This window comes from Oncorhynchus gorbuscha, linkage group LG07 (assembly GCF_021184085.1).
Source record: "Oncorhynchus gorbuscha isolate QuinsamMale2020 ecotype Even-year linkage group LG07, OgorEven_v1.0, whole genome shotgun sequence".
In the NCBI taxonomy this organism is placed as follows: Eukaryota; Metazoa; Chordata; class Actinopteri; order Salmoniformes; family Salmonidae; genus Oncorhynchus; species Oncorhynchus gorbuscha.
Window position 1 is genome coordinate 68,266,798 of NC_060179.1, and position 25,659 is coordinate 68,292,456.

The 25,659-nt window shown below is 42.9% G+C and overlaps 1 protein-coding gene across 11 annotated transcripts in view; it reads left to right on the forward strand.

Moving 5' to 3' along the window:
• The window catches only part of cep170aa (centrosomal protein 170Aa), a 74,696-nt gene that overhangs the window by 29,389 nt on the left and 19,648 nt on the right, over positions 1–25,659 (forward strand). For 9 of the 11 annotated variants that reach the window (XM_046357315.1, XM_046357312.1, XM_046357316.1 and 6 more), the window contains exons 4-8: positions 5,699–5,777; positions 6,041–6,099; positions 10,248–10,455; positions 13,431–13,568; positions 19,951–20,406. In XM_046357315.1, coding sequence (XP_046213271.1) covers positions 5,699–5,777; positions 6,041–6,099; positions 10,248–10,455; positions 13,431–13,568; positions 19,951–20,406 — 940 coding nt within the window. Of the gene's footprint in view, positions 1–5,698; positions 5,778–6,040; positions 6,100–10,247; positions 10,456–13,430; positions 13,569–17,463; positions 17,755–19,950; positions 20,407–25,659 lie in introns of those variants that run through there. The other 2 variants (XM_046357322.1, XM_046357323.1) reach the window with 2 other exon arrangements.

Here is a 25,659-nt window from a genome sequence, read left to right on the forward strand (position 1 = left end):
ACGAGCTTGGAGGGCACTATGGTGTTAAATGCCGAGCTGTAGTCGATGAACAGCATTCTCACATAGGTATTCCTCTTGTCCAGATGGGTTAGGGCAGTGTGCAGTGTGGTTGAGATTGCATCGTCTGTGGACCTATTTGGGCGGTAAGCAAATTGGAGTGGGTCTAGGGTGTCAGGTAAGGTGGAGGTGATATGGTCCTTGACTAGTCTCTCAAAGCACTTCATGATGATGGAAGTGAGTGCTACGGGGCGGTAGTCGTTAAGCTCAGTTACCGTAGCTTTCTTGGGAAGAGTAACAATGGTAGCCCTCTTGAAGCATGTGGTAACAGCAGACTGGTATAGGGATTGATTGAATATGTCCGTAAACACACCGGCCAGCTGGTCTGCGCATGCTCTGAGGGCGCGGCTGGGGATGCCGTCTGGGCCTGCAGCCTTGCGAGGGTTAACACATTTAAATGTTTTACTCACCTCGGCTGCAGTGAAGGAGAGTCTGCATGTTTTCGTTGCAGGCCGTGTCAGTGGCACTGTATTGTCCTCAAAGCGCGCAAAAAAGTTATTTCGTCTGCCTGGGAGCAAGACATCCTGGTCCGTGACTGGGCTGGTTTTCTTCTTGTAGTCCGTGATTGACTGTAGACCCTGCCACATACCTCTTGTGTCTGAGCCATTGAATTGAGATTCTACTTTGTCTCTATACTGACGCTTAGCTTGTTTGATAGCCTTGCGGAGGGAATAGCTGCACTGTTTGTATTCGGTCATGTTACCAGTCACCTTGCCCTGATTAAAAGCAGTGGTTCGCGCTTTCAGTTTCACGAGGATGCTGCCATCAATCCACAGTTTCTGGTTAGGGAATGTTTTAATCGTTGCTATGGGAACGACATCTTCAACGCACGTTCTAATGAACTCGCACACCGAATCAGCGTATTCGTCAATGTTGTTATCTGACGCAATACGAAACATATCCCAGTCCACGTGATGGAAGCAGTCTTGGAGTGTGGAATCAGCTTGGTCGGACCAGCGTTGGACAGACCTCAGCGTGGGAGCCTCCCGTTTTAGTTTCTGTCTGTAGGCAGGGATCAACAAAATGGAGTTGTGGTCAGCTTTTCCATAAGGAGGGCAGGGCAGGGCCTTATATGCGTTGCGGAAGTTAGAGTAACAATGATCCAAGGTTTTTCCGGCCCTGGTTGCGCAATCGATATGCTGATACAATTTAGGGAGTCTTGTTTTCAGATTAGCCTTGTTAAAATCCCCAGCTACAATGAATGCAGCCTCAGGATGTATGGATTCCAGTTTGCAAAGAGTCAAATAAAGTTCGTTCAGAGCCATCGATGTGTCTGCTTAGGGGGGAATATATACGGCTATGATTATAATCGAAGAGAATTCTCTTGGTAGATAATGCGGTCGACATTTGATTGTGAGGAATTCTAAATCAGGTGAACAGAAGGATTTGAGTTTCTGTATGTTTCTTTGATCACACCACGTCTCGTTAGCCATAAGGCATACGCCATACATATGATGTGTTTGGGTGGTGCAGTGAGGTATTCGGAGTGACTTTGGTAGAACGGGAGATTGTTGTCATGGGACCTTTCACATCCCTTCAGAGTCATCATCTTTGTATCCAAGCGGTATTGTCTTTGAGAGAAATAAGAAAATGCTATCACACATTCATGGGAAATCATTGTGCACTATCTACAGTGCCTTGCGAAAGTATTTGGCCCCCTTGAACTTTGCGACCTTTTGCCACATTTCAGGCTTCAAACATAAATATATAAAACTGTATTTTTTTGTGAAGAATCAACAACAAGTGGGACACAATCATGAAGTGGTTTTTGATTTTTAAATTTTTTTTTAAAAGTTTGAAATATCCAATAAATGTTGTTACACTTCATGATTGTGTCCCACTTGTTGTTGATTCTTCACAAAAAAATACAGTTTTATATCTTTATGTTTGAATCCTGAAATGTGGCAAAAGGTCGCAAAGTTCAAGGGGGCCGAATACTTTCGCAAGGCACTGTATATTCCTATTGTAATATATAATAATAATAATATAATAATAATATATGCCATTTAGCAGACGCTTTTATCCAAAGCGACTTACAGTCATGTGTGCATACATTCTACGTATGGGTGGTCCCGGGGATCGAACCCACTACCCTGGCGTTACAAGCGCAATGCTCTACCAACTGAGCTACAGAAGTAGCATGGTGTAGAATATGAGACATCTCAAAAACAGATGTTAGCTAGCTAGCTACAACACACAGGTATAGTTACTCTAAGACTAACACGAGTCATAAAACCAATGTCATTCCTTTACCCTCCGCCATCATCAAAACATTTATCCAGTTTTGCTCCTAATGAGAGGCACTGAGGCTAGCTAGCTATAACATTAGATTACAATACATTTTAGGTATTGCAAATGCACAACTAGTTTGGCAAGCTTGCCTTGTAGTGGTACTAGCAAGCCGAAGCATGACTTGAAAAACATTGCCGCGTGTAAGAACAGAGTTTATATTGCTAGCTAGCTACCGGCAGCAAAACAGCTTACTCGTTTGTCAATTGCCCTCATGAGTCCTGGTCTAGCGGGTCTAGGCTGCCACCGCTGCTATTTGGTCTTGCAATTATTTGTCTCACTGTCTCAACTCCTCTTCTGTGTATTCCAGTTCAAATAAATAGGCATCTATGTTCCTATGTAAAAGAACATTAAAACATGTTTTTGTCATCCTGCCCTTCTTGAAAGGAGGAATCATCAGAAGCAACCACCGTACCTAATTATTTAGCAATCCCAGATAGACGGTAACATAGCTCCTGTAAACTATTACCGCTCCCATTTGGAAAAGCCTGCTTTTAAGGGTGGGAACAAGGAAGTAGGGCTCCCGTTAGGCTGTAATATTTACAAAGCCAGGGAAACTGAAAATTAGTCAACCTAAATATCCTGAAATGGCCTGGCAGATAGGCACATGGTTGAGACAAGTCCAATGGCTTTATTGAACAAGCACAACCATATCTACTCGCTGCTAGCTTGATTGTACAATCCGCGAAACCCAAAGACCACAATAATTGCTACAAAACATGACTCCATTCATTTTGAGATCAGACAGCAGGCTCAAACAACCAATGACATCATTGGTTGAACTCTCCCAGTGCGAAAATAGAAAATACAGCTCGAGTGCATAATTATGTCTGAAACACAGTCTTATCATTCATAATTATGTAGGGAGACTGAAAAAAATGGCATTAACAGAACGTATTCTCATATGATGTGCCCATATTCTACACCATGATCTTTTCACGGCAGAGTAAAACCATGTTGAAGTGCTCTTCCCGTCACATGGTGTGAGTAATGTGTTAGTTAGACCTAGTTCTGCTGATGACTCAGTGTGTAAATCACTCAGTGTGTAGGCTAACCCACTAGCTTGGAACCACTGTGACACATTATCTCAGGCAGGAAGCTGAAATCATAACCTCTTTCTCCTGAATCATGCTCCAGCATTCCTCCCCCACAGTCCAAGGGCCCATAGCGAGAGGAAGTAGCACTCCATCCCATGCTGGGCCAATCAGAGCCTGACTGCTGAATGACCTGCACATCTAGCTCATCTTTAGGATAGATCTTGAATCATATGGAAAGTCAGAGGTATGACTTATTAGGTGTATACTCAATCTGTCTCTCCGGGACACTGTTCTGATAAATCCTAATAACAACAACAGCTAGTCTATAGTCATAACTGCATCTCCTAAATAGACATTGTAACAACCTCTAAGCAAAGATTTCAATTACCCAATTTAACCCTGTTTCTCTTTTAGAGTGACATTAATTAGTGGCCTTCTGAGTGGCGCAGAGGTCTAATGGACTGCATCTCAATGCTTGAGGCGTCACTACAGACCCGGATTCTATCCCAGGCTGTGTCACAGCCGGCTGTGACTAGGAGACCCATGAGGCGGCGCACAGTTGGCCCAGTGTCATCTGAGTTAGGGAAGAGTTTGGCCGGCCGAGATTCCCTTGTCCCATCGTGCTCCAAAGACTCCTTGTGGCTGGCTTCCGGGTAAAGCAAGCAGTGCGGCTTGGCAGTGCTGTGTTTTGCATGGCTCTCGACCTTCGCCTCTCCGATTCCATACGGGAGTTGCAGCGATGGGACAAGAATGTAACTACCAATTGGGGTAAAAATAATAAAAGAGGGACTTAAAATAGAGAGCTTGTGAGGCGTCTGTTTATCAAACTAGGCTCTCTAATGTACTTGTCCTCTTGCTCAGTTGTGCACAGCATTGTACCAGATCTTCAGTTTCTTGGAAGTTTCTCACACAAAATAGCCTTAATTTCTCAGAATAAGAATAGACTGACGAATATCAGAAGAAATTTCTTTGTTTCTGGCCATTTTGAGCCTGTAATCGAACTCACAAAGGCTGATGCTCCAGATACTCAATCAGTCAATCAATAAATCAATCAAATGTATTTATAAAGCCCTTCTTACATCAGCTGATGTCACAAAGTGCTGTACAGAAACCCAGCCTAAAACCCCAAACAGCAAGCAATGCAGGTGTAGAAACACGGTGGCTAGGAAAAACCAGAGAGGAACCAGGCCATAACAGGTGGCCAGCCCTCTTCTGGCTGTGCCGGCTGGAGATTATAACAGAACATGGCCAAGATGTTAAAATGTTCATAGATGACCAGCAGGGTCAAATAATAATAATCAAAGTGGTTGTAGAGGGTGCAACAGGTCAGCACCTCAGGAATAAATGTCAGTTGGCTTTTCATAGCCGATCTTTCAGAGTATCTCTACCACTCCTGCTGTCTCTAGAGAGTTGAAAACAGCAGGTCTGTCCGGTGAATTGGTCAGGGTTCCATAGCCGCAGGCAGAACAGTTGAAACTGGAGCAGCAGCACGACAAGGTATACTGGTGACAGCAAGGAGTCATCAGGCCAGGTAGTCCTGAGGCATGGTCCTAGGTCCTCCGAGGGAGAGAAAGAGAGAAAGAAAGTGAATTTACAATGCAAACCAAGTCCCAAAAGTTTTTCTCTCTTTACTCAATTAGTCTAAGGAAGGCCAGTTTTATTGCTTCTTCAATCAGAACAACAGTTTTCAGCTGTGCTAACATAATTGCAAAAGGGTTTCTGTACGCCTATGTAGATATTCCATATAAAATCAGCCGTTTCCAGCTACAATAGTCATTTACAACATTAACAATGTCTACACTGTATTTCTGATCAATTTGATGTCGTTTTAATGGACAGAAAATGTGCTTTTCTTTCAAAAACAAGGACATTTCTAAGTGAACCCAGACGTTTGAACGGTAGTGTATATTCAAAATATAAACACGCATACAAAAGTTGTCTTTCCTTTTATAATGTCACTTTGGCTGGTTCTTATGGGGGTAATGGAGAGACCTGCAAGAAAACCAGAAATTACATTTACTTATTATTTTTACTGTCCTGATCTAATACAACCCTGATCCAGCCATCACCCTTTTCCTTTACGTTTTTGATGATTTGTATCTGAGAATGAAAGGTGATATGATTGTATTCTGGGTTAAGTGTAGCCTGAAATGAAGTGTGCTGGGAACAGTTTCCCTAAATTCATTGTATTTACCCGTGGGGGTTTTAAGCAATGAGAACCGGGCTGGCATGCCTGGCACTGGAGAGAGTCAGAGAGCAGTGAATTTACAATGCAATCCATGTTCAAAAAGGTTCTCTCTTTTCTCTCCATACAGACATTTGTGAATGATGTTCGAATCCAAGAGCAGATGTATATCACTTTGAAGATCGATGACAAGTTAAGGTTTGGATATGATATCCTTTCAATCATTCCGTCATTACAACCTTAGTGACACAGCAGTACTTCAATCCCTAAAAACATGTACCATCTGTTAATTTAATTGCTCTCGTCCCACTGATCATTTGTCAAGCTGTAGAGTTTTTAAGTGTCAAGCTGTCATTCACTCTATTGTGGTTTTGGCCTTGAATGACTGTTATGTTTGTATAATGAAGTGGCTGTAAGGATAGTTGCAAACAGTGATAGATACAAACAAGTGTCTTTCCTTAACCTGTCTCACATACCAACCTGTTCACGGTGGTGCGAGGCGAGATGACTGTCCCAGACGAGGCTCTGCAGGTAAGACACTTCCTGCCTTGCTGAACTCCAGACAAAACACACATTACACAACACACACCACACAACCCTTTACATGTTGTGCGAGATGGGGTGTATGCAACCTTCACTAGACACAGACCTACATGTACAGTGCCCCCAGAAAGTATTCACACCCCTTTACTTTTTCCACATTGTTGTGTTAAAGCCTGAATTTAAAATGGATTAAATTGAGATGTTTTTTGTCACTGGCCTACACACACTAAACCATAATGTAAAAGTAGAATTATGTTCTTTTTTTGGACTAATTAATAAAAAATGTAAAGCTGAAATGTCTTGAGTCAATAAGTATTCAGCCCCTTTGTTATGGCAAGCCTAAATAAGTTCAGGAGTAAACATGTGCTTAACAAGTCACATAATAAGTTGCATGGACTCACTCTGTGTGCAATAATAGTGTTTAACATGATTTCTGAATGACTACCTCATTTCTGTACCCCACACATACATACATCTGTAAGGTCCCTCAGTCGAGCAGTGAATTTCAAACACAGATTCAACCACAAAGTCCAGGGAGTTTTTCCAATGCCTCGCAAAGAAAGGCACCTATTGATAATAATAATAATAATAATATATGCCATTTAGCAGACGCTTTTATCCAAAGCGAGTTACAGTCATGTGTGCATGCATTCTACGTATGGGTGGTCCCGGGAATCGAACCCACTACCCTGGCGTTACAAGCGCCATGCTCTACCAACTGAGCTACAGAAGGATAGATTGCTAGAAATAAAAAGCTGACATTGAATATCCCTTTGAGCATGGTGAAGTTGTTAATTACACTTTAGATGGTGTATCAATACACCCAGTCAATACAAAGTGACAGGCGTCCTTTCTAACTCAGTTGCCGGAGAGGAAGGAAACCGCTCAGGGATTTCACGATAAGGTCAATGGTGACTTTAAAACAGTTACAGAGTTTAATGGCTGTGATAGGAGAAAACAGAGGATGAATCAACAACATTGTAGTTACTCCACAATACTAATCTAAATGACAGAGTGAAAAGAAGGAAGCTTGTACAGAATACAAATATTCCAAAACATGCATCCTGTTTGCAACAAGGCACTAAAGTAATACTGCAAAAAGCAATTCACTTTTTATCGTAAATACAAAGTGTTATGTTTGGGGCAAATCCAATACAACACATTACTGAGTACCACTCTCCATATTTTCAAGCATAGTGGTGGCTGCATCATGTTATGGGTATGCTTGTAATCGTTAAGGACTGGGGAATTTTTCAAGATAAAAAAATAAACAGAATGGAGCAAAGCACAAGCAAAATCCCGAAGGAAAACCTGGTTCAGTCTGCTTTCCACCAGACACTGGAAGATGAATTCACCTTTCAGCAGGACAATAACTTAAAACACAAGAGTTGCTTACCAAGAAGACAAAGTTACAGTTTTGACTTAAATCTGCTTGAAAATCTATGGAGAGACCTGAAAATGGTTGTCTAGCAATGATCAACTACCAATTTGACAGAGCTTGAAAAAAAATGTTCATGCCCTGACCTTAGAGAGCCTTTTTAATTATCTATTTGGTTAGGTCAGGGTGTGACTTTGGTGGGCATATCTATGTTTCTATTTATTTGTTGGCCTAGTATGGTTCCCAATCAGAGGCAGCTGTTTATTGTTGTCTCTGATTGGGGATTACACTTCGGCAGCCCTTTTTCCCACCTTCAGTTGTGGGATCTTGTTTTTGTACAGTTACTGTGTAGCCTGCAGAATGTTACGTTTGTTTATCTTCTTTTTTTTGGTGCTCATCAAAATAAAGAAAGATGTACGCTTACCACTCTGCACCTTGGTCTCATTCCAAAACTGGACGTAACAATATGAAAAGAATAATGGGCAAATACTGTACAATCCAGGTGTGCTAAGTTCTTAGAGACTTACCCAGAAAGACTCATAGCTGTAATCGCTGCCAAATGTGATTCTAACATGTATTGACTCAGGGGGTTGAATACGTACAGTATCTAATCAAGATATATTAGTTGTTTATTTTCTTTTACATATGTTAGAATTGTTCTTCCATTTTGAGTAATTTGTGTAGATCGTTGACAATTAAATACATTTTACTCCCACTTTGTAACACAACAAAATGTGGAAAAAGTGAAGGCCTATGAATACTTTTTGAAGGCACTGTGCACGATATCTATTTTGTTCTCAATATTGTGCTAAATATCTAATTTCTGCTAAATAGGAAAATAGCACCGGTTATATCATAGTATAAAGAAGTGTTTGTACAGTTGTGGTCAAAAGTTTTGAGAATGACACAAATATAAATTTTCACAAAGTTTGCTGCTTCAGTGTCTTTAGATATTTTTGTCAGATGTTACTATGGAATAGTGAAGTATAATTACAATCATTTCATAAGTGTCAAAGGCTTTTATTGACAATTACATGAAGTTGATACAAAGAGTCAATATTTGCAGTGTTGAGCCTTCTTTTTCAAAACCTCTGAAATCCGCCCTGGCATGCTGTCAATTAACTTCTGGGCCACATCCTGACTGATGGCAGCACATTCTTGCATAATCAATGATTGGAGTTTGTCAGAATTTGTGGGTTTTTGTTTGTCCACCCGCCTCTTGAGGATTGACCACAAGTTCTCAATGGGATTAAGGTCTGGGGAGTTTCCTGGCCATGGTCCCCCTAAGCCACTTAGTTATCACTTTTGCCTTATGGCAAGGTGCTCCATCCTGCTGGAAAAGGCATTGTTCATCACCAAACTGTTCCTGGATGGTTGGGAGAAGTTGGTCTCGGAGGATGTGTTGGTACCATTCTTTATTCATGGCTGTGTTCTTAGGCAAAATTGTGAGTGAGCCCACTCCCTTGGCTGAGAAGCAACCCCACACATGAATGGTCTCAGGATGCTTTACTGTTGGCATGACACAGGGCTGGTGGTAGCGCTCACCTTGTCTTCTCAGGACAAGCTTTTTTTCCAGATGCCCCAAACAATCAGAAAGGGGATTCATCACAGAAAATGACTTTACCCCAGTTCTCAGCAGTCCAATCCCTGTACCTTTTGCAGAATATCAGTCTGTCCCTGATGTTTTTCCTGGAGAGAAGTGGCTTCTTTGCTGCCCTTCTTGACACCAGGCCATCCTCCAAAAGTCTTCGCCTCACTGTGCGTGCAGATGCACTCACACCTGCCTGCTACCATTCCTGAGCAAGCTCTGTACTGGTGGTGCCCCGATCCCGCAGCTGAATCAACTTTAGGAGACGGTCCTGGAGCTTGCTGGACTTTCTTGGGCGCCCTGAAGCCTTCCTCACAACAATTGAACTGCTCCCCTTGAAGTTCTTGATGATCCGATAAATGGTTGATTTAGGTGCAATCTTACTGGCAGCAATATACTTGCCTGTGAAGCCCTTTTTGTGCAAAGCAATGATGACGGCACGTGTTTCCTTGCAGGTAACCATGGCTGACAGAGGAAGAACAATGATTCCAAGTACCACCCTCCTTTTGATGTTTCCAGTCTGTTTTTCAAACTCAATCAGCATGACAGAGTGATCTCCAGCCTTGTCCTCAACAACACCTGTATTAATGAGAGAATCACTGACATGATGTCAGTTGGCCCTTTTGTGGCAGGGCTGAAATGCAGTGGAAATGTTTTTTTTGGGGGATTCAGTTAATTTACATGGCAAAAAGGGACTTTGCAATTAATTGCATTTAATCTGATCACTCTTCATAACATTCTGGAGTATATGCAAATTGCCATCATACAAATTGAGGCAGGAGACTTTGTGAAAATTAATATATGTGTCATTCCCAAAATGTTTGGCCACGACTATAAGTAGACTCATGAGCTCATAGCTTGCCCCATGCAAATATAACTTTGGGCTGTGTGTGTGTGTGTGTGTGTGTGTGTGTGTGTGTGTGTGTGTGTGTGTGTGTGTGTGTGTGTGTGTGTGTGTGTGTGTGTGTGTGTGTGTGTGTGTGTGTGTGTGTGTGTGTGTGTGTGTGTGTGTGTGTGTGTGTGTGTGTGTGTGTGTGTGTGTCAGCATTAGATGAAAGATTATATTTTTGACCATGTACTCTGTCTTCCCCTGCTGTGTCTCTTCCACTCTCTCTCCCCCTTGCCCCCTCGCCCCCTCACTGTCTCCCTCCCTCTTTTTCCCTCTATCAGCATGAGAAGTTCACCAGCCAGCTCCAGCTGAGTAAGAAGCCCTCCAACGGTGAGCCCACCAAGTCACCTGCCAAATCTCCTCCCAAGTCTCCTGCTAAGACCCCCAAGTCCTCCAGCTGCAGACCAGCCGAGAGCAAGGCAGCCGAGGGGACCATGGAGCCATCAGCCAAACCTGCCGAATCACACAAGGGAGATGACAAGATGGCAGGTGAGAGCAGGAAGCACATATAAGAGATGACATGTATGTTGTACATTACGGTATGATCCAGTCATTTCAGGGAATAACTTAATGGGATATTTCATTGTTGATCTTCAAGTGATTCAGTCATGACACAATATTTGGAGATTTGGCCCTTTCTGCATCCAAGTTGTGACTAGATTCATAATTCCATTTTATACCGATAGCATTTTAGAATCAGTATTCTAAATGAGTAAGCAACGATTGTCATGATCCCACCGTAGATGATACAGTATAGATAGACATGTCATCTGAAAAGACTAATAAATCTCTACTTTTCACTGCCTGTCTCTTCTGGAGCCTTTTCTTTTCATTTATTGCCTGTAATAAAAGAGTGAGGGTTTAGGGCGGATGTTTAAATAACACATTGTAAATCCAGCTGAATCTCATTAAAGCAACCTTAAAAACAACACAATAATCTAAACAACTGTCCCTGTACCACTGGAGGGTCTTATCTGATTGGCCAGCCTAGCATGCTCCTGCGCCCACTATCAGTAGCTGAATGAGTATTATTCCAATCAAATAGCTATAATTATCTACAGGAGGCAGTAGAGTGTCTGCAGCTGCTCCCGCTCTCCTCTCTCTATGTTTCTGTTTCTGTCATCTCTCCCCTGTGCTTTTGGCAGGAGGAATGTCCACTACACTTGCATCGTTTACACGCTCAATAGTCAATTCACTCAGCTGGAGTGGGAGCTTATGCTTGTGTTGGTGTAGGTAACAGTGGATATTTTACTGATGTTAGTGTCTCTTACAGTAGTTGGTACAGATACTGGATACTCTGTGGGAGGCTGAGGGGATGTCTTGAGTTGAATAGCAGCTGTATTACAGATGGCACACTATATTTGTCTAGCTTTTAACAGGGGAACCATGGCTTTTGCATTGTGACAGTACATGGTTCATTGTCATTACATTAGGAATCTCAGAGGGAGTTTTTTCTATGCACTGGACTTTTACAGTAGGTTACCTGGGGCGGCAGGTAGCCTAGGCTATCGAAAGGTCGCTGGTTCGAATCCCTGAGCCGACTAGGTGAAAATACATAACCTTGAGCAAGGCACTTAACCCCAATTGCTCCTGTAAGTTGCTCTGGATAAGAGTGTCTGCTGAATGACTTCAATGTTAAGCTGTTTGGTCCCTATGGATTGAGTAGTTAGTTCTGAAATATGAGAAGATGTCCTTAATGAATGGCTTTAGCCGTTGTCTATAGTCTCAGGATCAAAACAACAGATGTTCTAACACTGTCATATGGGGCATCAGGCTTAATCCATGAGTCCAGTGTACCAGCATTACATGCAACCCTGCTTGCCACCCACTATGTGTTTAATTACAACATCTGCAGTGGGGCCCTTCAGCAGAAGGCCTCCATTACCCGACGGCCCTTAACAAATAGGAGGCAGGAAGCGTTTACATGTGTTTCTCCTTTGCTGCCACCTGGATAGTTTAGCCTGTTAATTGTCAGTTTGATGCTAATGTGTTGGTCCCCCCTGACGACTCAGGGTATGTTCCCTTTCCTCTCTGCAACACACCACCATAGGTTCACTGGAGATATTATGCAAGCAGGCATAACTCCTCACCAAGCTTGCAGCATTTATAGGCTCCTCACCAATCTTGCAGCAGTAATAGGCATTTATAGGCATTTTTAACTCAAGCTTCTGTAAGTATGTGCTGCAATTAATGCCTTCTCTGGGTTTTGTTCAACATATGTATTATCTTCATTTGAGCTAGTTTGCCACAGCAGAAAAATGATACTTCAGCAACAGGAAATTGGGGCGGCAGGGTAGCCTAGTGGTTAGAGCGTTGCACTAGTGACTGAAAGGTTGCAAGTTCATATCCCTGAGCTGACAAGGTACAAATTTGTCATTCTGCCCCTGAACAGGCAGTTAACCCAGGCTGTCATTGAAAATAAGAATCTGTTCATTAACTGACTTGCCTAGTTAAATAAATAGAAATGTGAATTATTATGTGGATTGTAATTCATGGTTGTTTTTGTAGGGGTTGATTGGAAAAATCAAGTCTGAAATTTCGAAGTGGGATTTACAAACTTCAGAAGCCTTTTAAACGTCAAATATACAACAAGTTTTAAATGTCTTGCATTTCAGAAAAGTTGCCCTGCAACAGAGTGATCAAATGAAGATCCTGCATCTGCATGCAAAGTCAGTGCTTACTTAAACTTGAAGTGATTATGTTCCATTTAGCTATTTAGCTACTTTATTTGTAGTAAATTGGCCTACACATCATGTCCCGACCTGGGTTCAACTAGCAACATACTATTGGGCTTGACTTCGACTGAAATAGATGCTGGTACTCATTTTGGGTGCCGGTACGGTTTATATTTAGGTGCTGGCACTCTACAATACTTTTGAGCTAATATTCTATAAGAGGAACAGGAGCTCAAGCAGTAGAACATTTTAGGTGCTGGTACTCAGCTCTGGTGAACTCCTGCCCAAGTCAAGCACTGGTCATCTGTAACACAGAGAAATGTGTCCGTTGGTTCAAATGAGGATCAGACAAAGTCCAGGAAGAGATTCTCCTCTTAAACATTTCAACCCATAAACACAGCCAACCTCCAGCCAGTCTGTTTGAAGTCAGATCTGCCATATGTGTTGGTTGTGTGTTGACTTAAGCTCATTGGTGATAAGGGATCAGAGCATGGTGTTGATGGGCTTGTCCTTCTGTGTCCTGCTGACTGGGTTATGTAGGTCAGTGGAATGGCTAAAGCCAAATCAGTGCTCCATGACCCATCATCCAGCTTTAAAACAGAGGGATTAAAAGACACTAGTGCAGCTGTGCTCAGGAAGTATTGCATGACCATCACAGTAACGACTGGCCTGTTACTGTGTCCATTGATTGTGTCCATTGATTTCATTCATATACATGCATGTTTCACAAGCACAATGGATAGATTATTCAATCTAAATCTAGTGAAACGTCTTGTGTTTGTGTTATAGGGGACATAGCAGCATTGCACCGGGGAACCCCTCTGTATGGACAGCCATCTTGGTGGGGGGATGGGGACGCAGACGATGAGAACTCCTTCAAGCAGGAGACCAAGACGTGCGGGAAGAAGCATGACAGCTCTGCGGCAGGTAAGAACCCCGAAAAATGACCTCATCATATCTCAAATAAAAAATGTGTACATGTCTAGATGTTCAGATACATGCATACTGCACAGTATACTCTAAGGCCTAAAGAACATGATCCAATGACATTCCTGATGGCTTGAGGTCAAATCAAGATAAACTGATCTGCTGTCTTTTTTACTTGTGTTCAGTTTTTATGAATTGGCAGGGAATTTGAGCTGGCAATTTTTTTGTAAATGTTCCTGGTTGATCATTGTACCCTATGCAATGTTTGTTCTGAAATATTCCTGTGGTTATAACGGAACTATAGCATGCCAACGTTGGAACATAAAGCACAGAATAATTTCTGTAAGTAGTGAAATGGTGGCTTTATGTTCATTCCCAGGCTTATCCTGTCTCTGTGAATTGAGGGTAATGGCCATCCGGACTCGCAGTACACAGTGTGTACATACACTGTGGGTGTGTCTGTGTTGGTCCGGAGGACTGGGATCCCGTTAACTTGTGCTGGGCAGGAGTAACAGGATTAGAGATTAGACCAGGCTTGGACGCAGCAGGACACCCAATGGGTGCTGGGGTGGACTGGGGGAAGGCCGACCAGACCTCTTAGACTATTAGATCATAGAGCTGTCCTTACACTATCAACAGTCAGAGCTGGACAATAGCACCAGTGCAGTGCATGTCCTCGGCATCTCTTAGGAAAGCCAACATTTTGGGATAAACTGAGGCTTGTGATCGGAAAGCCTGGAGGACTTTTATTTTAATTCAAGTATGGGAGAGGTTGCATCTATCATGGAACTCAGTAAGTTGAAGCAATTTAACAGATTCTTTGTGTGACCATTGACATGTGTAGAAAGTATAGTGTAGGCTACTTTTGAATTACAATTCTATTAAACAACAGTTGATTAATGTAAGGATATTTGTATTATGACCATGTTCATTTTGGGGGGAAAATGTACAGTTGAAGTCGGAAGTTTACATACACCTTAGCCAAATACATTAAAACTCAGTTTTTCACAATTCCTGACATAAAATCCTAGTGAAAATTTCAGAATAATAGTAGAGAGAGTGATTTATTTCAGCTTTTATTTCTTTCATCACATTCCCAGTGGATCAGAAGTTTACATACACTCAATTAGTATTTGGTAGCATTGCCTTTAAATTGTTTAACTTGGGTGAAATCTTTCGGGTAACCTTCCACAAGCTTCCCACAATAAGCTGGGTGAATTTTGGCCCATTCCTCCTGACAGAGCTGGTGTAACTGAGTCAGGTTTGTAGGCCTCCTTGCTCGCACACACTCCTTGCTCGCACACACAAGTATTAAAACCATGGGACCATGGCACAAAGCCCTGACCTCAATACTATAGAATTGTGACCTCAATCCTATAGAAAATTTGTGGAATCAGTGCTCCATATAGGATTGAGGTCAGGGCTTTGTGATGGCCACTCCAATACCTTGACGATGTTGTCCTTAAGCCATTTTGCCACAACTTTGGAAGTATGCTTGCCATCTATTTTGTGAAGTGCACCAGCCCCTCCTGCAGCAAAGCACCCCCACAACATGATGCTGCCACCCCTGTGCTTCATGGTTGGGATGGTGTTCTTCGGCTTGCAAGGCTCCCTTTTTCCTCCAAACATAACGATGGTCATTATGGCCAAAACGTTATATTTTTGTTTCATCAGACCAGAGGGCATTTCTGCAAAAAGTACGATCTTTGTCCCCATGCGCAGTTGCAAACCGTAGTTTGGATTATTTTATTGTGGTTTTGGAGCAGTGGCTTCTTCCTTGCTGAGTGGCCTTTCAGGTTGTGTTGATATAGGACTTGTTTTACTGTGGATATAGATACTTTTGTCCTTGTCTCCTCCAGCATCTTCACAAGGTCCTCTAGGAGATAGAACTTGTCTCCTTCCTGAGCGGTATGATGGCTGCATGGTCCCATGGTTTTAATACTTGTGTACTATTGTTTGTACAGATGAATGTAGTACCTGAAGGTATACAGATGAATGTAGTACCTTCAGGCGTTTGGAAATTGCTCCCAAGGATTAACCAGACTTGTGGAGGTCTACAATTTTTGAAGGTATGCCTTGAACTACATCCACAGGTACACCTCCAATTGCCTCAAATGCTGGAAATTAGCCTATCAGAAGCTTCTAAAGCCATGACATAATTTTTTTGAATTTTACAAGCTGTTTAAAGGCACTGTCAACTTCGTGTCTGTAAACTTCTGACCCACTGGAATTGTGATACAGTGAAATATAAGTGGAATAATCTGTCTGTAAACAATTGTTGGAAAAATGACTTGTGTCATGCACAAACGACATGCCAAAACTATAGTTTGTTAACAAGAAACTTTTGGAGTGGTTGAAAAACTAGTTTTAATGACTCCAACCTAAGTGTATGTAAACGTCCAACTTCAACTGTAAAATCGCAATATTATTGTGAAAGCAGTGCTCTATGTACAGTAGTGTAACGGTTCTCTTGACTTGAAGGAGAGTCAGACCAAAATGCGGCGTGGCTATTGAGATTCATGTTTAATGAAACAAAGTAAACACGAATCAAATACAAAAACAATAAATGTAACACGAAAACCGAAACAGCCTAATACTGGTGCAAAGTAACACAGACAGGAACAATCACCCACAAACACACAGTGAAACCCAGGCTACCTAAGTATGATTCTCAATCAGAGACAACTAATGACACCTGCCTCTGATTGAGAACCATACTAGGCCGAAACATAGAAATACCCCAAAACATAGAAAAACAAACATAGACTGCCTACCCAACTCACGCACTGACCATACTAAATAATGACAAAACAAAGGAAATAAAGGTCAGAACGTGACAAGAAGATGGTATGTAGTGACCACGGACCTGTCCTTATCTCTGTTATTGAGAGGCCCACAGTAGAGGGCAGTTGACTGGTCTGTCAGCCGTTGTTAATATGGACAGCATCCCCAAGGAATGTGTCACAACAGTGGGCCTTCCTGACCAGTCTTTAGTGACAGCCCCAAGCTTAAACAGAGTGCACTGGCGTGTTATGTATGTAATTGTAAGCCATGTCTCTCCGGGCGGCATAAAAACAGATCCGGGGTTATATTCATGGTCATTCAATGTAAGTGATACGCGTGCAGTATAGACAGCTTGCAGTGAGCGTGGGTGGTAGGCTGGTAGTGGGTGCTGAAGTCTATAGGGTGCCCATATAATGTTATGGAGTTATATGTGATTATGTAGAAACTGCTCCTTCTTCTCATTCAAACTGGCCTGAATCTGAAAGCACTCACACCCTCCGCTTCGAATGCCACTTAAGGGAAGTCACTGAGGACAACACTCTCTCTGTTCAAAACAAGACACCATATCCACCCTCCTCTCCTCAGCGTCCAGCTACACTCTCTCTCTCTCTCTCTCTCTCTCTCTCTCTTTCTCTTTCTCTCACAGGGGCATACATTGTGAGTTTATCTAGCCAAGGAGCCTTCAGCTTTGAATAGCATTATCTGCAGGCATTCTTTAGTCAACAAAGGGAACTTCGACTGGTGTGGAGGAGAGATAGAAAACCTTTTTAATGAATCAGCATTATTTTCCTGAAAGCCTAGAGTCTCTTGGGAGCCCAAAGAAGGCACATAATAAGGGTACGCCAATAAGGTGTACACACAATACAGTTCCCCACATCAAAGAGCCAATTTATAATCTAATCTCCTCCCATAGCTATTTCTGTAGTGTGGTGAGGGCATACTACCCCCACTTGCCCTAGTAGAGAGAGGCTAACTAACAACAGAAGGTAGGAGGGGAAGTGAGATAGTTTAGAGGAACAGTCTCATGTACTATTGAATAGATTCTGTTGTAGCCGCCCCCAGCCCCCATCCTTATGTATTGTCACTCAGGGCTATTGGGTTACGCCATTGCACCAGCTCTCACAGAGCGCTGAAACAAACCGCTTTCTCCAACACTGAAACTCTTATTCGCTATCTAGTCTATAGTAACTTGCTAAAGTAGTAACTTGCTAAAGTCCTTATATATATATATATATGTTGTTTTGCTAATTACTCAATTTAAGGACATAGTTTACTGGGAATCCGAACTGAGGCTTTAATTTTGAAGAGGGAACCACTTCTGACTGAACTTGCACTTTCTTTGGCCACCTGTGTCTTTTCAGGAGGATATTCAGTCAGTCAGTCAGTCCGTTTCAGCTATGAGGTATGTGTTCTCACTTTTAAAGGCACTCTGGTCACTTCAGGGCGGTGGATTAATGAATATAAAACACCTAAAGTCCTGCCAGATTACTTAGATGTATTATATTGTTAAGTATACATTTGGTTCCTGTCATGAATATGTAATGACATGGGTGTTGTTAGTAATGCTTTGTATGTCTCATGGACTCTAATGTACAGTACACTGAGTGTCCATGTTAAATGAATGGCCACCATGACCCTCAGTGCTTTTGAGTTGAGTTTTCACATCAGTCACATGAGTCTTAATGTGATCATTAGAGGAAGGGTGGTAGTATTTATAAAAAAGGGAAGTTCTAGGCTTAAGTTCTGATTTTCTTGTTCGGGGAAGCAGTGGGTGTTATTGATGCTTAGATAGGATGAAACCACAGCCTTATTTACTGCCAGACTTGTTGGTGACTATAATCTAGGACCTGATGCAAGTGGTACCAGTTTGAATGTACAGTGCATTCAGAAAGTATTCAGACCCCTTTAATTTAAAAACAATGTTGTACGTTACAGCATTATTCTAAAATATATTAAATTGTTTAGCCCATAATGACAAAGCAAAAACAGTTTTTTTAGAAGTGCTTGCTAACTTGTAAAAAATTGGAGCAGGTTTTCATCAAGGGGCTCTCTGTACCTTGCTCTGTTCATCTTTGCCTCGATCCTGACTGGTCTCCCAGTTCCTGCCTCTGAAAAAAATCCACACAGCATGATGCTGCCACCACTAAACTTCACCGTAGGGATGGTGCCAGGCTTCCTCCAGACATGACGCTTGGCATTCAGGCCAAAGTGCTAAATCTTGGTTTCATCAGACCAGAGAATCTTGTTTCTCATAGTCCGAGAGACTTTAGGTGCCTTTTGGCAAACTCCAAGCGCGCTGTCATGTGCCTTTTACTGATGAGCCTTTTACTGATTTACTCCCCCGATTGCTCAGTTTGGCCGGGCACCCAGCTCTAGGGAGAGTCTTGATGGTTCTAAACTTCTTCCATTCAAGAATGATGGAGGCCACTGTGGTCTTGGTGTTTTGGTACCCTTCCCCAGATCTGTGCCTCCGCACACAATTATGTCTCGGAGCTCTAAGAACAATTCCTTCAACCTCATGGCTTGGTTTTTGCTCTGACATGCACTGTCAACTGTGGGATCTTATATAGACAGGTGTCTGCCTTTCCAAATCATGTCCAATGAATTGAATTTACCACAGGTGGACTCCAATCAAGTTGTAGAAACATCTCAAGGATGATCAATGGAAACAGGATTCACCTGAGCTCAGTTTAGAGTCTCATAGCAAATGGTCTGAATACTTATGTAAATAAGTATTTCATTTTTTTAAAGTAAACATTTTTTTTAACATTTCCAAAAGTGTCTATAAACTTGTTTTTGCTTTGTCGTTATGGGGTATTGTGTGTATATTTTTTTATTTAATCAATTTTAGAGTAAGGCTGTAATGTAACAAAATGTGGAAAAAGTCAAGGGGTCTGAATACTTTCCAAAGGCACTGTAGTTCTCTATATGGACAACATTATGTCTCATTTCACTCAATGTTTTACTTTGTTGAAAGCCTCTGTTCGTTGCAGACATGGGGACTTTATCTGTTTCCAAAAAGAGACAAAAAGTACTTTTAAGTTGAAGTGAAATATATATAACTTTCAAGAAAGATTTTGTTTTATAGGGGGTCGTAAATCCCTGTAAGTATTATATCTTCAATATTTGACTTTGATATAGTTCCTTTACTCTGTTAGGGAGGAAATGTGCAAAGCCAACTTTTTTGTATGTTACATGAACAACTAAGCTACTCACTTTGTCATACATATACACCAGATGGTCTCTCCACTGTCCAATCAGATCATCCATCATCTCCACATCCCATAATTCCTTGCCACTTAATGTAATCAAATTAAGTTACACAATCATTATTAAGTAATAGCCTAAAGGGGTTTTGATTGGCTTCCTCATCAGTTATTGTCAAAGTGGACACTACATGGCTTTGTGCCTGTCTGCCTGGGCCCCAGCTCAGCCTGACCTGTTTTGTTTAGAGGGCTGTGTTCTGCCAGGGCCTCAGACACTGATTCAGACTAATGGTGAGACTCAGAACAGACACAGCTGAACGGCCCATGTGGGGCCCATGACCTCTGACCTCTAGATACTGATCCCCAGTGTTCTCCTCTCTGTGAACCTACAGACGGCAGAGAGCCTAAGAGGAGTGAGAGGCCTAGGGAGGACGGCCTGGGCCCCGAGCCGAGCTACTTTGAGATACCCACCAAGGAGGCTCAGATGGCCGAGGACAGCATTCATGAGATCCCCACCAAAGACACTGAGGGGGCTGCTGCTACCGCCAGCGCTCAGGGCCACGCCTCACCTCATGCCTTCACAATCGAGTTTGACGACACCTCCCCTGGCAAGGTCACGATCAAGGACCACGTGTCCAAGCTGACTCCAGACCACCGGCCCCGGCCTAAGAAGGCCTCCCATTCAGGCAGCAAGGACCTCAGCACCCTGCAGGCCGCCATGATGGTCTCTGAGAGCAAGGTGGCTGATTGGCTGGCCCAGAACGACCCCCCTACGGTGCGCAGTGAGTCCACGGAGGACAGCAAAAGCATCAAGAGTGATGTCCCTGTCCACTTCAAGAGGCTCAAAGGTGAGGGCCATAGCCTGCCTGCTCTCCTCCCTATATCCCTGCCTGTCTTTCTCTCTGTCCCCCATCTGTTGCCAGATCAGCGAATGCACTTATTCCTCCCTATAGCTACACTACAGTATCTTCTACTAACTGCTCTACATCTGGCCTTGCTAACCTCACAGTTAAGCTGATCAACATGTGTTTTACTGCTAAAAACCATGAGTGTTTGAGTGTTATTTTGGGAGGTTTTTGGGGAGATCCTGTAAAATGCATCCTCTTAACAAATCTCTTACTCTCTACTAACAGATCCTAAAATGTTGGTAAATCTGATCCTCTAAAATATGACTTGTGTTGGACCCAGAAACTCCTAGGGCGCTATTCAATCTGTATCGCTGAAGCGTTACAGATTGCCCGCTAGAAATTGAAAGGTAATTTACTATTGAGCCGACATATGCAGCGTTTACTGTGAATGCCATCTCCACTAACACGTGAACATTGCCTTTAAATTGCAATCACGCTGTAACGCCGAATTTCCGCAATACGGATTGACAACAATAACAATGATACAGTGGGGCAAAAAAGTATTTAGTCAAGTTGTGCAAGTTCTCCCACTTAAAAAGATGAGAGAGGCCTGTAATTTTCATCATAGGTACATTTCAACTACGACAGATAAAATGAGAAGAAAAAAATCCAGAAAATCACATTGTAGGAGTTTTTATTCATTTATTTGAAATTATGGTGGAAAATAAGTATTTGGTCAATAACAAAAGTTTATCTCAATACTTTGTTATATACAGTGCCTTGCGAAAGTATTCGGCCCCCTTGAACTTTGCGACCTTTTGCCACATTTCAGGCTTCAAACATAAAGATATAAAACTGTATTTTTTTTGTGAAGAATCAACAACAAGTGGGACACAATCATGAAGTGGAACGACATTTATTGGATATTTCAAACTTTTTAACAAATTAAAAACTGAAAAATTGGGGGTGCAAAATGATTCAGCCCCTTTACTTTCAGTGCAGCAAACTCTCTCCAGAAGTTCAGTGAGGATCTCTGAATGATCCAATGTTGACCTAAATGACTAATGATGATAAATACAATCCACCTGTGTGTAATCAAGTCTCCGTATAAATGCACCTGCACTGTGATAGTCTCAGAGGTCTGTTAAAAGTGCAGAGAGCATCATGAAGAACAAGGAACACACCAGGCAGGTCCGAGATACTGTTGTGAAGAAGTTTAAAGCCGGATTTGGATAAAAAGATTTCCCATGCTTTAAACATCCCAAGGAGCACTGTGCAAGCGATAATATTGAAATGGAAGGAGTATCAGACCACTGCAAATCTACCAAGACCTGGCCGTCCTTCTAAATTTTCAGCTCATACAAGGAGAAGACTGATCAGAGATGCAGCCAAGAGGCCCATGATCACTCTGGATGAACTGCAGAGATCTACAGCTTCCCTACAGGGACAGGGAAGATGGTTAAAATTGATGGGAAGATGGATGGAGCCAAATACAGGACCATTCTGGAAGAAAACCTGATGGAGTCTGCAAAAGACCTGAGACTGGGACGGAGATTTCTCTTCCAACAAGACAATGATCCAAAACATAAAGCAAAATCTACAATGGAATGGTTCAATAATAAACATATCCAGGTGTTAGAATGGCCAAGTCAAAGTCCAGACCTGAATCCAATCGAGAATCTGTGGAAAGAACTGAAAACTGCTGTTCACAAATGCTCTCCATCGAACCTCACTGAGCTCGAGCTGTTTTGCAAGGAGGAATGGAAAAAAATGTCAGTCTCTCGATGTGCAAAACTGATAGAGACATACCCCAAGCGACTTACAGCTGTAATCGCAGCAAAAGGTGGCGCTACAAAGTATTAACTTAAGGGGGCTGAATCATTTTGCACGCCCAATTTTTCCGTTTTTGATTTGTTAAAAAAGTTTGAAATATCCAATAAATGTCGTTCCACTTCATGATTGTGTCCCACTTGTTGTTGATTGAAGCCTGAAATGTGGCAAAAGGTCGCAAAGTTCAAGGGGGCCGAATACTTTCGCAAGGCACTGTACCTTTTGTTGGCAATGACAGAGGTCAAACGTTTTCTGTAAGTCTTCACAAGGTTTTGACACACTGTTGCTGGTATTTTGGCCCATTCCTCCATGCAGATCTCCTCTAGAGCAGTGATGTTTTGGGGCTGTTGCTGGGCAACACGGACTTTCAACTCCCTCCAAAAATGTTGGCACCACATCGTCAGAGTGCCTACCTCATGTCCGTAGGCCGTCTCGTTGCCGTTGGTAATCAGGCCTAATACTGTCGTGTCGTCGGCGAGCTTGATGATGAAGTTGTAACTGTGTGAGGCCATGTAGTCGTGGGTATACAGGGAGTACAAGAGGGAACTGAAGTCGCACCCTTGTGGGGCCCCCATGTTGAGGATCAGTGTGGAGGAGGTAATGTTACCTTCCAGTAGAAGCATGTCTTCTACTTTGCTAATGCCAGTAGCAGCAGTCGTACTCTAAACTACAGTAGGCAGGCAAACAGGAGAGAAGACAAAGAAAGGCCATTGCGTGTTTACTCCCCCTGTAGCCTGATCTGACTTTCATCCTGGGAGAAGGCTTTGCTAGTGGTTTATCTAGCTGTATGATTATTCTCCTCCAGGAAACTCTGCTCAGACAAAATTCCCTATGAAGTCACACCGTCTCCATGAAATGATAGGTGGCCGTCTGCACTCTTTAAAGGTCCTTTATCTCAAATAGTGTCTGATTATGTAATTCTATAAAGGTCCTTTATCTCAAATAGTGTCTGATTATGTAATTCTGTAAAGGTCCCCACCCTCAAGCAAATAGATGTTGAAGTCCTTTTGTGTACTTCATATCACTGACAGAGACACCCACTTATCAAATCAAATGGCTCTCAGACCCTGGCCATGACCCCACTCTCCGAGGGTGTCTCAGGGAGAGTTGGGATATGCAAAAAACACATTTCCAATGCACACATGCGAATAATACACACTTGTACAAATATACAGTAAATATAGGACAAATATAATCACCCTCCCACACACTTTTGGCTCTTTATGTACAACCTATCACTCTGACTTCATACTTAAATCTCTCTGCCCTACATAAACCCAGAGACTACAGACAGCATAGCTCTCTGCCCTACATAATCCCAGAGACTACATACAGTATGGCTCTCTGCCCTACATAAACCCAGAGACTACATACAGTATGGCTCTCTGCCCTACATAAACCCAGAGACTACATACAGTATGACTCTCTGCCCTACATAAACCCAGAGACTACATACAACATGGCTCTCTGCCCTACATAATCCCAGAGACTACATACAGTATGGCTCTCTGCCCTACATAAACCCAGAGACTACATACAGTATGGCTCTCTGCCCTACATAAACCCAGAGACTACATACAGTATGGCTCTCTGCCCTACATAAACCCAGAGACTACATACAGTATGGCTCTCTGCCCTACATAAACCCAGAGACTACATACAGTATGACTCTCTGCCCTACATAAACCCAGAGACTACATACAGCATGGCTCTCTGCCCTACATAAACCCAGAGACTACATACAGCATGGCTCTCTGCCCTACATAATCCCAGAGACTACATACAGTATGGCTCTCTGCCCTACATAAACCCAGAGACTACATACAGCATGGCTCTCTGCCCTACATAAACCCAGAGACTACATACAGCATGGCTCTCTGCCCTACATAAACCCAGAGACTACATACAGTATGGCTCTCTGCCCTACATAATCCCAGAGACTACATACAGTATGGCTCTGTTAATGGCAGTCAGAATATTTGCTATTTCCTCGGGATTAGTCACCAGTACTTCTAAATCCCCCAGCCGTCTCCCAGCTCTGACACCCATTGTCTGAGCTTAGCATGGATGGCACAGTGGGCTACCTGCCTGTCTACTTCCCCCATTCTCCATTCTCCCTGCCTAAGGCACTCATTTTCTGCTGAACACCGAGCCAGGCCTCATCATCCCATCTCCATGATGATTCATCCACATAGTGCTTTAGTTGTGCCTTCCCTTTGTTTCATATTTTAATTGGAGCCTGGACACTATCTCTGTCTGCATCTTTATTACCATCACTGGGCCTTTTGTAATGCACTTTTTGGGTATGACAACATGAATCTCTTTCTCTCTCTCTCTCTCTCTCTCTCTCTCTCTCTCTCTCTCTCTCTCTCTCGCTCTCTCTCTCTCTCTCTCTCTCTCTCTCTCTCTCTCTCTCTCTCTCTCTCTCTCTCTCTCTCTCTCTCTCTCTCTCTCTCTCTCTCTCTCTCTCTCTCTCTCTCTTTCTCCCTACCTATTCTACCTGCTAACTGCTGAGTAGGGTTATTTTGCTGTGGGATGCTATTTGACAGGACTCAGGAGAGAGTGTGGGTTGGGCGCTAGCTACTCTTTGGAGCTGGCTAATTAAATGGCTGCTAATTTATGGTGTGCGATAGCTGTGTCTGGGGGTGGGGCGCAGACAGGATGGTATGAATAGAGATTTATGAAGCACATAGCATGTATGAAGGTGAAGTCAGAGGCTGAGCTGCTGAGTGCTACAGTACATACAATGCTGCTGGACAACGCAGTCTTTCCAGTTTTAGGTGTGGCTCCTGTACTCGGTTTCTGTGGTTTATTCTGAAGCTGTACCTTCCAGAGGCTGTGGTGAGAGTCTAGCTGTGGGACCGAGAGGAGGGAGAAACAGGGGTCGGTGTTGAGGTTGGAGTTGTCATGCTGCAGGCGGTCAGGACTGGGAGCTTAGCAGCCTGGTGTGTGTATAAACCGTACATGTGTGTCTGAGTCGTGCTCAATGGTGCTCAGTGCTGCCGTCAGCCCCAGGGACAGAGAGCTGTGTGTGTGCCGTCAAGCGTGAGGACGGGAAAGCGAGACGAGCCAGAGGCTGCTGTGTTAATATTCATGTTCTCAGGTGGGTCTCTGAAACACAATGGATGGAGAGGCAGGCGGTGCACGGGGTGCATGGGGATCGCCTGGAGATACTGTGTGGCTTTTACACTGCAACGTAAGGGTTAACTTTGTTGTTTGTGATGTAAATTAACCAACAGTTTAATAATTATGTTACGTTTTGGTGGTTTTACCCACTTACTGTAGAAGGTTGTGAATGTTCTTGAGTGTTTTTACACTGTGTGAGGTTTGGAGGTTTGACATTTGACATTTGTCCGTGTGTAGTAGGGTTAACACTGCTCTGTAGTAGGGTTAACGCTGCTGTGTAGTAGGGTTAATGCTGCT